We start from the raw sequence: 15,704 nt of genomic DNA, 5'->3' as shown, positions 1-15,704 counted from the left end.
CATTTTCGCTAACCGTCACCGGTCTGGTTTTAATGTTAACATTACTTTGATTCCTATTATCTGCAGGGGTATGCGAAGGTTTCGTGTTCCCTGTTACAAGGTTGTGCATTGGCAGCTGGTGCATGCGATGGTTCAACAGCTGTTAGTATAAGGTGGTTCAGGGTAAGGCGGTGGAACTGCTCGATCTCAATATGATGCTGGTAGCTCTGGATCCGTATAACCTGAACCTGGTCCTGTCGCTGCGCTGGAGATTGAATGAAAACCAATGCTCTCTTTGCTATCACCTCGCCCGGAGACGGATCCTTTAGTTCGAAAGCCTATTGATTCAGAATCAGTTGTATTTGAACCAGTGGTTGGGCTAGCTCTGGTAGTAGCTTTCTGTCTAGCTCACGAGAGTTGCTTTCAGGTATGGCGGCCTCTATGAACTACCCCTTTACTTTAGTTACTTTTTCACCTGCTAGAAGAACTAGATCTGGTAGCGGAGCCCTGTATCTTCACCTTCTTTCAGACAGGATTTCATATTAGTGGAGCTGCTTGCTGCTTTTGAAATAGATCTTGCTAGGAATAAAGGGCATATGAAAAACTTACCTAGAAGGCTTGATGACGACACTGATATCATGGAGGATTGTTAGGATTGCAAGATCTTCATGTAGTTAAGAAATCCCTCCTCTTTGACGGCAAGATCTTCATGTAGTTAAGAAATCCCTGCTGTAGAAAAATAGGTCTTGGTCTTTGCTGAGAGCTCGTGGTAGCCTTCAACATGTTCCAATCTAAGGAAATCATGATGCTGTGCGTCTTCTGAATCAATGGCACGATCCAAAATACCACCAGGTGTAACACTGTGTCCAATAACGAATCTAATAACAATGCCTTTCTTCTCCTCCAACTGCTTCAGTTTGGATCCTGTGAGGAACAAAAGGTCCAATTATCAAAATCAGCGGATATCTAGAAAAGCTACAGACAGCAGAATATCCCTGCCCTAGGTTCATACACGCTCATGAGAACTATTTTTGCAATTAAAAGCATTTATTATTTATTAACCAGATTTCAAAACCTAAAAATTTATTAGCAATAACTGATATGGACCTTGTGGCATCCAGGTTTCTCGAACAGAGTCCCACCGCTTTCTACTGCTAAAAGTTGTATTGATTCCAATCACAACAAATGCCTTCTGGCGTACCTCAGGGCCTTGTCCATCAGGCTTCTCAAGAACAGGTGACCCATTGAGGAACGCAGAGGAGCACAATCAATTTGGGGGAAAACGAACCCCCGGAAGATCTGCCCCGCATTTTTTTTTCGTTTTCTTCAGAAGGCCACTCCAAACTTTCCCCTGCCAACGAGCCTAAGCCTAAGCCTAAGCCCGTTTTCTTGTCGGTTTGCCCCTGTCTCTCTCCCAAGTCATTAACTGCACGAAGCCATTCAAATAAGCCATTAACTCAAGTGGTTCACCCACTGCACACAGAAAGTGGTTCACCCGCTGCGCACAGAAGCCATTCATTCACTGCATGAATTGTGCCATTGGGATTTTCCGTCGGGACTTAACGCGACACTTGGTATCCATGCGGTAGCATGAAGTCCAGCGGTCCAGCTGTGGCGACTTTTATATATTTATATATTCTAATTGTCATATTATTTTATTTAATAATTTTTTATATAACTTTTAATTATTCGTTTTTTCTTTTTATTACTAGCCTGTTTATTACTACGTCCAGTCTCTTTGCTAATCTAATTGAAATTCATAGGCTTCATTCAGGCCTACTGACTTCTTGCATGGCTAGTTTTTCAGGGTTATCTGGTTGGAAATGGAATTACAGATGAAGCATTTGACAGCACACAGGTGCCTTGCCCTGCTGTGGTAAATTGCAATACACCCTACGTATTTGAAACCAGTTTTATTTGCAGTATAGCAAATTTGTAAGGCCGTTGGAAGCTAGAATGACATTAAATTCTTAATGCGCTTCGACGATTTCTTTCGTATTTATGGTTGAACTGGCTATAATTTGTATTGAATCGTGAATCTTTGACATCATCTGATCCAGGACTCCTGTGCTAAAAGTCTGACTTTGGCGGAAATTGTATGAAGACTGGGTTGAACTAGCTATAATTTGTATTGAATCGTGAATCTTTGACATCATCTGATCCAGGACTCCTGTGCTAAAAGTCTGACTTTGGCGGCAATTGTATGAAGACTGCCTTTTGACAGCAGAATGGTGCGAACTCCGGCCTCCTTTCCCGTTTCTTTAGATGCCAATTCAAGTTTTACCATTTTTCTATTTTGTGGAGCTCAAACCATTGCTGGCTCCTAATGCCTTTTTTGTTTACAGAGTTGAAATGCAAACCGACAAGAAAACGGGCTTAGGCTTAGGCTTAGGCTCGTTGGCAGGGGAAAGTTTGGAGTGCTCCTCTGCGTTGGCAGGGGAAAGTTTGGAGTGCTCCTCTGCGTTGCGAGTTTCTGCATCGGTATGCTCTTTACTAACAGAATGTGGAGCAATCCTGAGACGTACGATGACGTTGATCCCACGCACAAACGGGAATTGCAAGTTCTTTCTCAAGATTGTGAAGACAAGCATGCAAGTATTAAAGCAGGAAGATCTGTAAGTATTTAAGCAGGAATATTTGTAGGTTAAGATGTTGAAAGTGTTAGCAATTATATTTTTGTCATATCACCTTCAATCTGAACAAAGTCCTTGCAGTTAGAAACTTGACTTTCTCCTGTGTTCCACCTGTGCTTCTGAAATTCTGTATATTCTTCTGTAAAATGGCTTTGCTGGCCCTCTTCCATGTTAGGATCCACAGTTCTTCCAATGGTTGTCATCGCAAGTGCCGTGTTCGCTCCCTATCTTATCTATGCCATTGAGTGAGCAGTTTTAAAGACCTTGTTCTACCTGTTTATGTGACTATTCTAGCACCCTTAATTTGAACGAAGTCATTCATGGATGCCTATGATGATTGTGTTGTTTCGAGGTAACAGGCAGCGGCTTTCATTGTTCTCTTTCGATTTATGGCTTAACTTATGTTGGTTGTCATTCATGATCACTACCCTGAATATTTCCTATTTCAGGTACATTGCCTAGTATTTTTCTAATTCATCATACGTATTTAGCAGTTTATAGGGTAGTCAGTTGTAGTTATCAAATGCCCTTGACACTGAGGTGGCTTTATCTTTCTATGGTTTAGGCATCGATGGCACAGGATTTCTTGTTATTGTATAAAATTTGGATTTGGTCTTTGTTTGTGTGCACTTTTTTGACAACAAAATTGAAACCCTTCATTTGAGCTTGCAAATTCTTGTCTCCAGATCGTTAGACAAAACAATTTCTTCTCTTGAAATGGAATTAGCAGTTGCTCGGACTGAAAAATCAGCCAACCTCAATGGGTCACCTGTTCTTGAGAAGCCTGATGGACAAGGCCCTGAGGTACGCCAGAAGGTTAGCAGTAGAAAGCGGCGGGACTCTGTTCGCGAAACCTGGATGCCACAAGGTCCATATCAGTTATTGCTAATAAATTTTTAGGTTTTGAAATCTGGTTAATAAATAATAAATGCTTTTAATTGCAAAAATAGTTCTCATGGGCGCGTATGAACCTAGGGCAGGGATATTCTACTGTCTGTAGCTTTTCTAGATATCCGTTGATTTTGATAATTGGACTTTTTGTTCCTCACAGGATCCAAACTGAAGCAGTTGGAGGAGAAGAAAGGCATTGTTATTAGATTCGTTATTGGACACAGTGATACACCTGGTGGTATTTTGGATCATGCCATTGATTTAGAAGATGCACAGCATCATGATTTCCTTAGATTGGAACATGTTGAAGGCTACCACGAGCTCTCAGCAAAGACCAAGACCTATTTTTCTACAGCAGTAGCAAAATGGGATGCAGATTTCTATGTTAAGGTCGATGATGATGTGCATGTTAATTTAGGTACCAATCCCTCATTCTTTTAGAACCAGGATAAGTTGATAACTACTATCAATGGAAGGATATCTTTGCCCTATTCTGATATCACTAAGAACATACAGATGCTCTTCTCAGGGATGTTGGCCACCATTCTTGCACGATACTGATCTAAACCAAGAATTTACCTTGGTTGCATGAAGTCTGGACCTGTTCTTGCACAGAAGTAAGTAGCTATGACCAAATAGCATAAAGCAGTTTATAATTTTGTGAAAATTGTGATTGAAGATGTATAGAGCTAAATGATTATAGTCTTTTGGATTTCAGAAGCAAATCATATCCTTGTGCTGTGTTCTGTCACTCTGTACAAAATTCAAATTAGTGGCTTGTAAACAGTTTCCGAAGTCGTTTTATATTTAGAGGGGACATAGATGTCTTCCACGGAATTGAGGTTCTTTGTTTGAATCAAAAGCCATGGTATTATAATACTTGAATGGCAGTAAATCATGTGTAGACTGCTGTGGAGTTTGAAGTTTAAACTGAGGTGTTCTTTTAAGGCTGCGTCTTGAGGATTTCGTGTGCCTGCTGCAATACAAAACCTTGGTTCTTGCAGTTTTCTAATATTTACTGTCTTACATTTAGGAAAATGTGCTAATAAGAATAATTTGTGTTCTTTCAGAGGTGTCAAGTATCATGAGCCAGAATATTGGAAGTTTGGTGAAGAGGGTAATAGATACTTCAGACATGCTATTGGTCAGATTTATGCTATTTCAAAAGATCTGGCTACGTACATATCTATAAATTCGTGAGTGTGGCCCTGCCTTCTCCACTCGAGATATTTTTCACTAGCAGAACGTCATTGTCTGCTCAATTTTGCTTTGAAGTTTTACAGCTTTTTGAAGGTGTTGAAATTTTCATAGGAGGGTTTCCTTCATATGTGTTGTATATTGTCTATGACAGAAAATGCAGCTGCTATTAAGTAGCCAACCTTGAACCTTAAGGTCAAAACTCTTTGCTAATCTAATTGAAATTCATAGCCTTCATTCAGGCCTCTCCAAAATATGTTGATGACTAGAAACTACGTTACGTTTTCTCATTGTCTGGCTTCTTGCATGGCTAGTTTTTCAGGGTTATCTGGTTGGAAATGGAATTACAGATGAAGCATTTGACAGCACACAGGTGCCTTTTGCACATGGAAAGGGACTTATTTCAGATGAATTATACCAGGTGTGTACCCTGCAATAGCAAAATAAGATACCATAGAATCATAGGCACAATTTTTGTATTCTTCATACAAGGATGGTAGTTCTAAGGATGCCATTTGACTACTAGTCTAGTATGGTATTATTTTATGAGTTGTTTACTGTTATGTTTAGAGAATTTAAATCAGTTGGCATTTCAGCAGGTGTTGAATATAGAACTTCTCCATACTTGTTGCTGCAAGCAGTAAAGGAGACTTGCAATGGTAGCTATTCGTATTCCACCAATGCTTCTTGGCAATCGAAGATATTAGAAGTGTGGGAGGTAATGCTTGTAGTCCACTCGAGTCTCCTTTGCTAAATTCAGGACATTACATTATTCCTTGGAAAATTAGTGTACGAAAAATTAGAAATATTTGATCAGTTTCTTGGGTCAACGAGCAGAATCTCTAGTCATGGTTGTTTTACAAAATCCTCTGAGGACGGATGTCTGACAGTTCATCTACAACTTGGTTACCAGGATAGGCCATGCCCTGCTGTGGTAAATTGCAATACACGCTACGTATTTGAAACCAGTTTTATTTGCAATATAGCAAATTTGTATCGACTATTTTCTTTTAGGCTTTTGAAAACTGACATATGCAATAAAAGACGAGGGTTTCCTTCATATGTGTTGTATATCTCAATATATAAGGCCTTCCAACTGAACAGCTAGGATTTGAAAAGGAAAATTATTAAATTCACATTTCTTTGGTTTGTTTTCTGGCGGAGGAGAATAAAGGTTTTGGATTTTGATTTTGTAAATTTAACTATTGGTATTCGACTTTCATACTGTAAAATAGGACAAATATTTACTTTCAGACATTTGGGAAAATAATCCCTATGTCAGAAAAGTAATTCATGCCCAATCGGTATCCACTTTAACCTTGTCCTAGCTAGTTAATTTTCTTCTCGTCTTTTTATCATGGCCAATTCAAATCATTAGTAAAAGAGTTTTAGACTTAAGCTTAGAAGTCTTTGCTGTTGATGTTTGGCTTTTTATTTCTTAGGATACATATGTGCATTTTGGCTAGTGTTTTGACACTTGAAATACCTCAATGGCACGATCCAAAATACCACCAGGTGTAACACTGTGTCCAATAACGAATCTAATAACAATGCCTTTCTTCTTCTCCAACTGCTTCAGTTTGGATCCTGTGAGGAACAAAAGGTCCAATTATCAAAATCAACGGATATCTAGAAAAGCTACAGACAGCAGAATATCCCTGCCCTAGGTTCATACACGCTCATGAGAACTATTTTTGCAATTAAAAGCATTTATTATTTATTAACCAGATTTCAAAACCTAAAAATTTATTAGCAATAACTGATATGGACCTTGTGGCATCCAAGTTTCTCAAACAGAGTCCCGCCGCTTTCTACTGCTAAAAGCTGTATTGATTCCAATCACAACAAATGCCTTCTGGCGTACCTCAGGGCCTTGTCCATCAGGCTCTCAAATGAAGGGTTTCAATTTTGTTGTCAAAAAAGTGCACACAAACAAAGACCAAATCCAAATTTTATACAATAACAAGAAATCTTGTGCCATCGATGCCTAAACCATAGAAAGATAAAGCCACCTCAGTGTCAAGGGCATTTGATAACTACAACTGACTACCCTATGAACTGCTAAATACGTATGATGAATTAGCAAAATACTAGGCAATGTAGCTGAAATATGCAATATTCAGGGTAGTGATCATGAATGACAATCGACATAAGTTAAGCCATAAATCGAAAGAGAACAATGAAAGCCGCTGACTATTACCTCGAAACAACACAATCATCATAGGCATCCATGAATGACTTCGTTCAAATTAAGGGTGCTAGAATAGTCACATAAACAGGTAGAACAAGGTCTTTAAAACTGCTCACTCAATGGCATAGATAAGATAGGGAGCGAACACGGCACTTGCGATGACATCCATTGGAAGAACTCTGGATCCTAACATGGAAGAGGGCCAGCAAAGCCATTTTACAGAAGAATATACAGAATTTCAGAAGCACAGGTGGAACACAGGAGAAAGTCAAGTTTCTAACTGCAAGGACTTTGTTCAGATTGAAGGTGATATGACAAAAATATAATTGCTAACACTTTCAACATCTTAACCTACAAATATTCCTGCTTAAATACTTACAGATCTTCCTGCTTTAATACTTGCATGCTTGTCTTCACAATCTTGAGAAAGAACTTGTGTTCATATATGATGTCGCTATCTCTAACTGGCTCTACTGAAACCGGGTCTCCAGAGAGAGCTCTCCGTGACACTTGAACTTGCATCTCTACTTGGTTCATATATGATGTGCCATATCCACTCTATGTGTCACTATATGATGTCGTACTATAAAAGTTGACCTTGTCTATTGCCAGTGGTCCATTGATTGGCACATGAAACTATGCTAATATAAGGTGCCCTACCTTTCTGCTAAAGCCGTAGAGTCTAAAGCCCATGCATGCACTCACTCTGCCTTTGCCGTGTGCCGCCTTGTAACACAGTTGGTTCTAACTAATTAGTGCAACTTGGAGTTAAAGCTAAACCTGTGGTGAAAGCCTATTTCGACTTGCTACTATGGGGCCTATTGGACCTGGAACTATGGAGGCTCGCTCCTCCCTAGACCTAGATCTAGATTTGATGCCAGAGACAGTAAAGCCATCAATATATGATGTCACCATAGAAACATTGACAAAGTCCATTGTAACCATTGGATTCATATATATATACGTTTGAACATAATATGATGTTGCCATATCTAAGTACATAAAGACGTTTTAAAATACTATACAGGCATAGAAACTTTCTCTCTAAACTCATCAAGGCCCACTTCCATAGCTGACAAGGCCTATGAAATCTGAAGTCTCCATCCACTACAGAGCCAAGTGCCAATGCCAGAGCTGGGCAATGCTAATCCATTTGAACCATATAAATCATACATAGAGAATATCGGCATATAGAAGTTGTCATTGCCATCAGCCAACTGGACCTACTACAACCTCTCTACTTGCCATACTCTACTTGCTCTACTTGCATGGATACGTTGTTGACCTAGCAGCCCCAGTCCGCTCAAGACGTTACTATAGGAGCTCGCCAAAGCCAGCCAGGTGCTGCTGATGTCAGAGAACTAGGCCATGCCCGTTCAATTGTTTCGGGATAAAGAGTGGTGAGTAATGTGATATCCATACTTGATTAGTCAGATAAGCTTGCTGTTGTTGCATATTACTGGGTTTCCTGTATTCGATCACAACTCTCATACGTAAATCACTACTAGCCACAGCCACCTGATTTCGCATTTACTACTGCCGCCACATCCATCATTCCATATGCTATTTGCTCCCCATGTCAGATCGATCACCTAATTGCACCGATCGCTCACTTAACGTAAGGTTTTCGTTTTATGCCCATTAGCTCCATTCCAAATCAATCCGTATATGTACTTATTTCTGCACCTAGATATTGACATAAATCTCCTGTCTAGCGCGACCCAATCTACCACCAAGATTGCCCGATGTCAGATACATCACCTAATTTCGCATTTACTTCTGCCGCCACATACATCATTCCATATGCCATTTGCTCCCCATGTCATATCGATCACTTAATTGCACCAATTGCTCACATAACGTAAGCTTTTCGTTTTATGCCGACCATTAAATACTGCCTGCTCCATCCGAGCTTCAAGTATTTTAGCTCCATTCACACTTCAAACCAGCTTACAAACACGTTGAACTTTTTTATAAATTGGCCTCTTCTGCACCTGGATATTCACATACATCTCCCCGCTTCACATAACATGGAATCCATTAGCATAAGCCAACTTACTCAACTCGCGGCATTGTTTCTCTTAGCACTTGTTCTCATGGCTCTTCTGATTATTGACATCGTAAAAGTCGAAAGACAAAGAAAAAAGAAACCAAGAAAACAATAATTCTGAATCTCAAGCCTATTTTTGCATTATTTTACGCATTGTCTCATTTCCCCGCTTCCTTCTCTGTTACAGGTGTACGACGGATGCTTCAAATATGCATTTGGGTCTGCCATGGTGGTGCAACTCGCATTTTTTATGCTTCTATCGTCTCTGCTCGGATGCCGGTCTAATGTCCTAATTGTTAGCATTCGTGCTTGTCTTGTATTCTTCACATGTTACAGTCTGTCATAAGAAATGCTTATTTTCAAGGTCAAATGTAAGCTCCACGGCGGTTTTCATGTTACTCGTGTCTTGAATTGATGACGATTCTCTGCAAGTTAGTTATTCAATAATGTTCAGATCTTTGGTATATAGTGCTCATGTGACTATTGCTATTGCAGTTGTGTGATTTTGGGCTAGCAACATAAACTGGTGCATTCTTTTGAAATATTGCGGGGCATATTATATTATTCGATAGCCCTCGATTTATGTATTACTAAAACAGGTGCAAGCCCAAAACTTCAATAGATGTTGCAACATCTCCTGAGTTGGCACAATAGGCTTGTGGATGACCCTTTCCAGTAATATATCATGTAATATTGCAGCCCATAGTTAATGAAACTTACACTCTTTCTTGTTTACTATTTTGACATTTATCATTGCCTGTTGTCTGAGTTTCAGAAGAAGTTGACGCAGTCTACCGAAACTGGTACTTCAGCCTTACACTTGCATCTGTTCCTTGAGACTTAGTAGTTAAGTAATTCATTCGACAAAAAAGCAGGAGAAGCTCCACTGCGTTATCTGCCCAGCTCTCTAGACCGCACTATCCACTGCTATCAATGTATGTCCCGTATCACTGGCGGGTTCAAGTCAATCCTTTCATTCAATGCATTAGTGTGTAGGTTATATATGTCAATACGTCATACCAGGTATATATCGTTTACTGGGTATGGCTGGAATCAAGGGAAGTAGTCCTCAGCATGCCCCACCCCATTGAGTTAGGGCGTGGGTTATTAGAGTCAAGTGACATGCTTATATTAGAATCTAGATTGCAGATGCATCAAGAGTTCACTTGCTATATAGTACACACTCTAACTTCCTAGTCCTATTGATCCTTTTTGGTCGCTGCTGCTGAAGATTAATGATATTTTCTTTCCAAGTGCTTGTACCACTGTATTTTCTTTTTGAATTGTTTTAAACTAATTTTCCAAAAATATACCAAATGTGTTGTGCTCGTTCATTGTTTTCTTCTTTATAATAGATGCTATGAGTGACTGCTGATCCTCACCAATACACGGTCCTGCTCGCTCTGGTGTTCTTTATTGATCCTAGTAGTTGGTTTATAAAGACGTTTTGACTAATTTGATGGTAAAGTATCTCAAGCCTAAATTCAGATTAATGCACACTTTCGTTGTCCTTCAATCACATGAATGCCTTCTTCTGCTTATCAATATGCTTACTGTTGTACCCTACTCTTTACCTCAATCCAACTGCAGTGTTCTGCTGCAACTTTTCCTATCTCCATATTGCCATGGGCTTGGCAGGCACCAAGTAAGGCTCCCCAAACAGTAACATTAGGTTTAAATGGCATTTTTTTTATAAAATCATATGCCTCATCCAAACAACCAGATCAACCATACAGGCGTAATGCCCTGTTCTTTAGCCCTAGATCTTAAATGTTAACTTCATGCAGGGACTCGCTGCCTCGCAGCTGCCCTTGTTTAACTTGTAGTGATGCAAAGTTAATAAAAACACCGAACTGTAAAATTTCATGCGGAATTGAAACTATAAGATAAGATTTTTTTTGAAAACTGAGATAAGGTGCTAATATGGTAACATTAAAAAAATGTTATTTATTAGTTCGATTATTTCTCTGTCTCAAATGGCTGAAGCTTATTTACATTTTACATAGAGCACAAAATTGTCATATTACTAAATTGGTATGTTTCATTATTTGGCCGGTAAATCTAATATTAAAAAATAGAATTGTTTTTGGGTGATTTTTTGGATTTTTCGGTGTTGAATTTGGTGGAAAATTTTGCGGTGAAATTTTTGTTTGTGTTATTTAAATTAGTTTTTTATTGTATATATGGATTCAGCACCTTGAAAAACCTAGGGCACTTCTATTACACTGGATTACCCATCAAACTTATGATTTCAACAAATTCCTGCCCAATTTTAAAAGTGTAATGGTCAATTATATAACATGTGAACAACGAAAATAACAGTCTACGACATTTTTCTCTTTCAAGATTAACCCAAATTTAGGGTACAATTTTTAAGTAAGTACGTATGTAAGATTGAAATTTCAGAAAATATCCTGTGCAATAATTGACATCCAAATTTAATCTCAATCGCATATTGATGTTAAGAAAACTATAACTATTCCAATAGAGCGCACACTAGTATTAGGGTTTACGAGTAGTCTGTTATGAAAATTTTGAAAAACAAGACATCAATAGTGTTAAGGTTTCAACACTGCGAACCCAAATTCTTCATTCGTGCAAGGCTGATGTCGGATATGGTACTGATTCCACGGAAACTCTATGCTGAGAAGAACTATGAAGTTCAGTCGTGTCGGACTAGTTGAAACCCTACCCGCCGGAGATGAATATAGCAATTTCCTATAACAATATATACTATTATTTGGTGCCCACTTTCAACAGATGGCACTGCTCGATCACCACTGCTGTATCTCTCTAGGCTCCTATGGGGTGGACCAGCAGCAGCTTCTTTCAGGAAGAATGGCTTAAATGAATGAATGCCAATAGTTGATTCCGAGAATAAGTTACACCGTCGGAAAAACGACGGATGCATGGGTGCATCCGTCGCTTGATTCAGGAATGTTCATCGCGTAAGGACTCGTGCTGTTCTGTCTGCAGTTGGCACGAAGACGGGCAATGTCATTAGATTTGTAATTTAGAAATAGAGATAATTTGGATAATCTGCAAAATTACCCAAAATTGAGCTCAGTATTACCTCTCTTTCCGCTTCTCCAGGAAACGTTGCAGTGATTGTTTTCTTGTCATTTGCAATCCTACAATATTTCTCTAGTTAATCAAAAGAAATTAAAACCAACGAGATTAACAGAAAATATTCTTTGCTAGAATTGTTTTTGGAATGACAGAGCTAGTGAGACATGGGTAGGATTATGGTAAATTGATTTTAGGATTATGGTAAATCGATTCTAAATTCTAGAAGCTGAAATTGGTGATAAGATTTGCTTTCATATTGCTTATATCTTTTTACACTAGAAATATATGGGTGATGTCATATAAATAATTCACACACTAACATTCACCACAATTCTTCAATTAATCACACAAACTTATAATTACAATGAACCTAATAACAAAAATTTAACCTTTCTCAACTCACTCAAAATAATTCAAAATACAAAAACACAACAAATTTAACTTTACCCAGAATATAACTTAACTGAACTTGACTGAACTAACAGACTCTCTGAATTTAAACAACTCTCTGAATAATTAGCTATCGTTAACAAAATTGCCTTTAATTGTTAAGTCTACCAGAATTGGGCATGCTAGTTCGCTGCTGGGCCGCAGCTCCTGTAAGTGTCTTTGCTGGTACAACTGCCTGGGCGTCGAATGCACTGGCTGAAGCTCCAGATGCAGTCGTAATTGTAGGCGTAGAAGTTGCCTTACGACTCGAAATTGCAGTGGTGGCCAACATCATTATGGCTTCAGCCTGCCCATGAATAGACTCGGTCAATCTAAAAAGCCTAGTCGCAACAAACAAATGAAAGTGCTGGGCTTGAAGCTCATACCTTGTGCGCAGGAACATCAAAAACGCTGACCGCGCCGTTGTAGAAGATCGTCAACGGGGCAGTCGTTGACTTGCCTGCTGTTGCCGTTGCAGAGGTCGGCCTTCATTAAAATGCAAGTTAGAGAAATAATCAAGATATAGTTCCTTATTCTCGTGATAATTTTTATAAATAACTGGAAAACAATACTAGTTGGAGATTAATATACCTGGAAATGGTAGCATTTGTCTGGACTGATGCAATAGAGAGGAAAGGCAATCGTTGTGACTGCAAACTACCCGGTGCTGCGGTATTCTGAGTATATTTGCAAGCCTGGGTCTTGTGGTTTGCAGCAGAAGAAATGGGTTTTTGAGGAAATAATCTCATTAATGCCGGTGTGGAGGAATCCATGAGAACCTGCGTCTGAGGTTCTCCATTGTATGACCCATTTCTCGCTTCACCTCTATACGAAAGCACTTGGCGCATCATTTGGGGTTTTATCCACGATCGATTGTTCCCCCAGACTGTGCCCACCACACGTTATAGTTTAAAGAGCCAACGTTGTCTAGGATTTAAGCATTTCAAGAACAACAGAAACATATTTTCACAGGACTTCACTTGGTCTTCGGCTGATCCACATCAGCGTTGTTTAATCAATTAACAAACACGGAGCCAAACTAGGGTATGCCAAAGCTATGAAGACAGACTAAATAGTATTTGTACTTCAGTATTGGATCTAAACAGTTGGAAACTGTAATTACTTCAGCACGTAATAATTACTTAAATTTGGAAAGTAAGTTAATTGAGTCAAGTACAATGAGTTTGAGTTAAATTATAATTGTTAAATTATAATTTGGAAAAAAATTAATTTAGAGTGTGTGGTATGTGAAGTTATTTTAGGGACATGTTTGAAAAGTTTAAATACTAAAATTTATTGTAATAATCAAGTTTAGAATAGCAGTTTATAGGGTTTGTGTGTTATTTTTTGTAATCAAATTTATGTGATCAATAAAGAAGAATAGCAGTTTATAGGGTTTGTGTGTTATTTTTTGTGTTTTTCTATACATGACCAGACTTCACTGGGTGTTAAGTTATTTTAGACCATATCTAAAAATGTTTAAACACCCCAAATTCATTTGTTCAAAGCTATGAACAAATGATGGACTATACAGTATATGTGCTTCAGTATTGGATCTAAACAACAAAAATGCATCTTTTGCCATAAATATTTTCAGTTACAACGAGGAGATTCAAGTTCAATCTCAGATGAGAACTTATGACACAACCTACCTCCTTCCCTATCGTTGTTGAGTTGATCCGCAGGAAAAGGTTCAGGGGCACGGTTAATACTGGATCCCTTAGTTTCGATACCCATGCAGTCCATAGCTGTTCGGTCCATGTCCCTTGAAACACAGATCTGACTATTGAATAATTCAGGATCAATTCAAATGATAAACTTCTGCAGTCTACTTTTTTGAAAGACGTTCGTAATATAAAGGGTCGGAAGGTGAGCACGTATAGGGTACAGCTACCTCGAATAGCAGAAGCGTGTACAGACAACTGTATAATTGTCCTTTTCGCAATATTAAAGGCAAGTCCATTTCACCGAGTCACTTGTGAACTAAAATTGAAGGAATGAGATGGGGACGGTTGGTATTTATTTTTCATATTCGAAACGTGGAATCCACATGTCAAGCATCTCTGGTAGAACTGATTATTTGTTTATGGAATCCTTTCAATGTTTTCCGATTATTTATCAAAGGCCTGAGTGCTTAACACAATTTCCGGGACGCATGATTAAAACAAACAAGCGTAAATATTTTAGTCTAAATCGTTTCCTTTTGCTGTTTCCTGTATCATACAATTTTATATGTATATTTTTTTTTTAGTTAAATTTGATTTGAATTAGTAAGAATATGGGATATTAAGTGTTATTTTGAATTTAATAAAGATTTGTTGAAATTACAAATTTGAAATATAAATTTTTCATGATTCATGATCTAAATGAGCTTTTCGCAATGTTTAATCTATCTCTACAATCAAATATACAACTTGTTGATTGTTGCATAAACACATTTTAAAAACAAAAAATTACACTTCTACTTAAAAATAGTTTCACCAAATTTCAACCAAAATATAATTTCAACCAAAAAGGTAACAAATATATAATTATTAGATTAGTATTTTGGGATTCAACTGTGTTAAGTAAGTCATTCATCTATGACCATTTCCATGAGAGGTAGTCATAACTGACTAAGGTTCATGAGACACAATACTTGCTAAAGTTTTGCAAATGGGGTAGCAAGCTAAGTGGGCTTGATTGTGGGGAAAACTCCACAGTTAAGCGCGCTTGATTCATAGGCGCTCGGGGATGGGTGACCTCCAGGGAAGTCCTGGTTTACACCCTAGAAGTGATGATTGACCCTATGTGATTCATTTCACTAGTGGCAATCAAAATGATAGAACTATTCAAAAATCATGAGAAATTAGTTAGTTACTACTACACCCAATGCAATGAGTGCTAAGTGGACTATTAAAAAATCATGAGAAATTAGTTAGTTACAACTACCTCTCACAGAAATGGTCATAGATAAATGACTTACTTAATGCAGTTGAATCCCAAAATAATATCTAATATAATGCACTGCGAAAACCCCAATAATTAAAAATATAATTACGTAAACTCCTTACCATATTCCAACTTAAAAATAAAATTTGATTCTCCCCCAAACTGATTATTTATTAAAGTCCTCATCAATACTTTAAACATTTCCGTATAAAAATCCAACATTTCTGTATAAAAATCCAACCACAATTATTGACTTTCGCTTAGATGAATTGATTATTTATTAAAAGCATGATCAATGTTTAACACTATTCCATATAAAACGCTAATTCCAATT

General features: G+C 38.1%; 2 protein-coding genes and 1 pseudogene across 2 annotated transcripts; 1 reads left to right on the top strand and 2 right to left on the bottom strand.

The window, feature by feature from the left end:
* Window positions 1-368: 368 nt before the first annotated feature.
* Window positions 369-1,238, bottom strand: LOC149203124 (beta-1,3-galactosyltransferase 7-like). Its single transcript, XM_089400118.1, has 2 exons — window positions 1,087-1,238; window positions 369-903 (listed from the first exon to the last, which is right to left on the bottom strand). The coding sequence occupies exons 1-2, from the start codon at window positions 1,094-1,096 to the stop codon at window positions 695-697; spliced, it is 219 nt and encodes a 72-aa protein (XP_089256244.1). The 5' UTR covers window positions 1,097-1,238; the 3' UTR covers window positions 369-694.
* A 413-nt stretch (window positions 1,239-1,651) lies between these two features.
* On the top strand, window positions 1,652-8,285 carry LOC149203123 (beta-1,6-galactosyltransferase GALT31A-like; annotated as a pseudogene).
* A 3,117-nt stretch (window positions 8,286-11,402) lies between these two features.
* Window positions 11,403-14,293, bottom strand: LOC149203122 (uncharacterized). Its single transcript, XM_089400116.1, has 6 exons — window positions 14,092-14,293; window positions 13,031-13,325; window positions 12,826-12,925; window positions 12,569-12,746; window positions 12,015-12,072; window positions 11,403-11,911 (listed from the first exon to the last, which is right to left on the bottom strand). The coding sequence occupies exons 1-6, from the start codon at window positions 14,198-14,200 to the stop codon at window positions 11,824-11,826; spliced, it is 828 nt and encodes a 275-aa protein (XP_089256242.1). The 5' UTR covers window positions 14,201-14,293; the 3' UTR covers window positions 11,403-11,823.
* Window positions 14,294-15,704: the final 1,411 nt, after the last annotated feature.

Source organism: Pinus tabuliformis, chromosome 2_1 (genome assembly GCF_031772625.1).
Source record: "Pinus tabuliformis cultivar Carrire ecotype Pingquan chromosome 2_1, CPIR1, whole genome shotgun sequence".
In the NCBI taxonomy this organism is placed as follows: domain Eukaryota; kingdom Viridiplantae; phylum Streptophyta; class Pinopsida; order Pinales; family Pinaceae; genus Pinus; species Pinus tabuliformis.
This window is presented reverse-complemented; position numbering and strand designations above follow the sequence as displayed.

Coding starts and splice junctions, on each gene's coding strand:
- LOC149203122 (XM_089400116.1), bottom strand. CDS start 14,200: ATGGACCGAACAGCTATGGACTGCATGGGTATCGAAACTAAGGGATCC. Junction 13,326..14,091: donor CAACAACGATAGGGAAGGAG/GTAGGTTGTGTC, acceptor TGGTGGGCACAG/TCTGGGGGAACAATCGATCG. Junction 12,926..13,030: donor ACAAATGCTACCATTTCCAG/GTATATTAATCT, acceptor ATTTTAATGAAG/GCCGACCTCTGCAACGGCAA.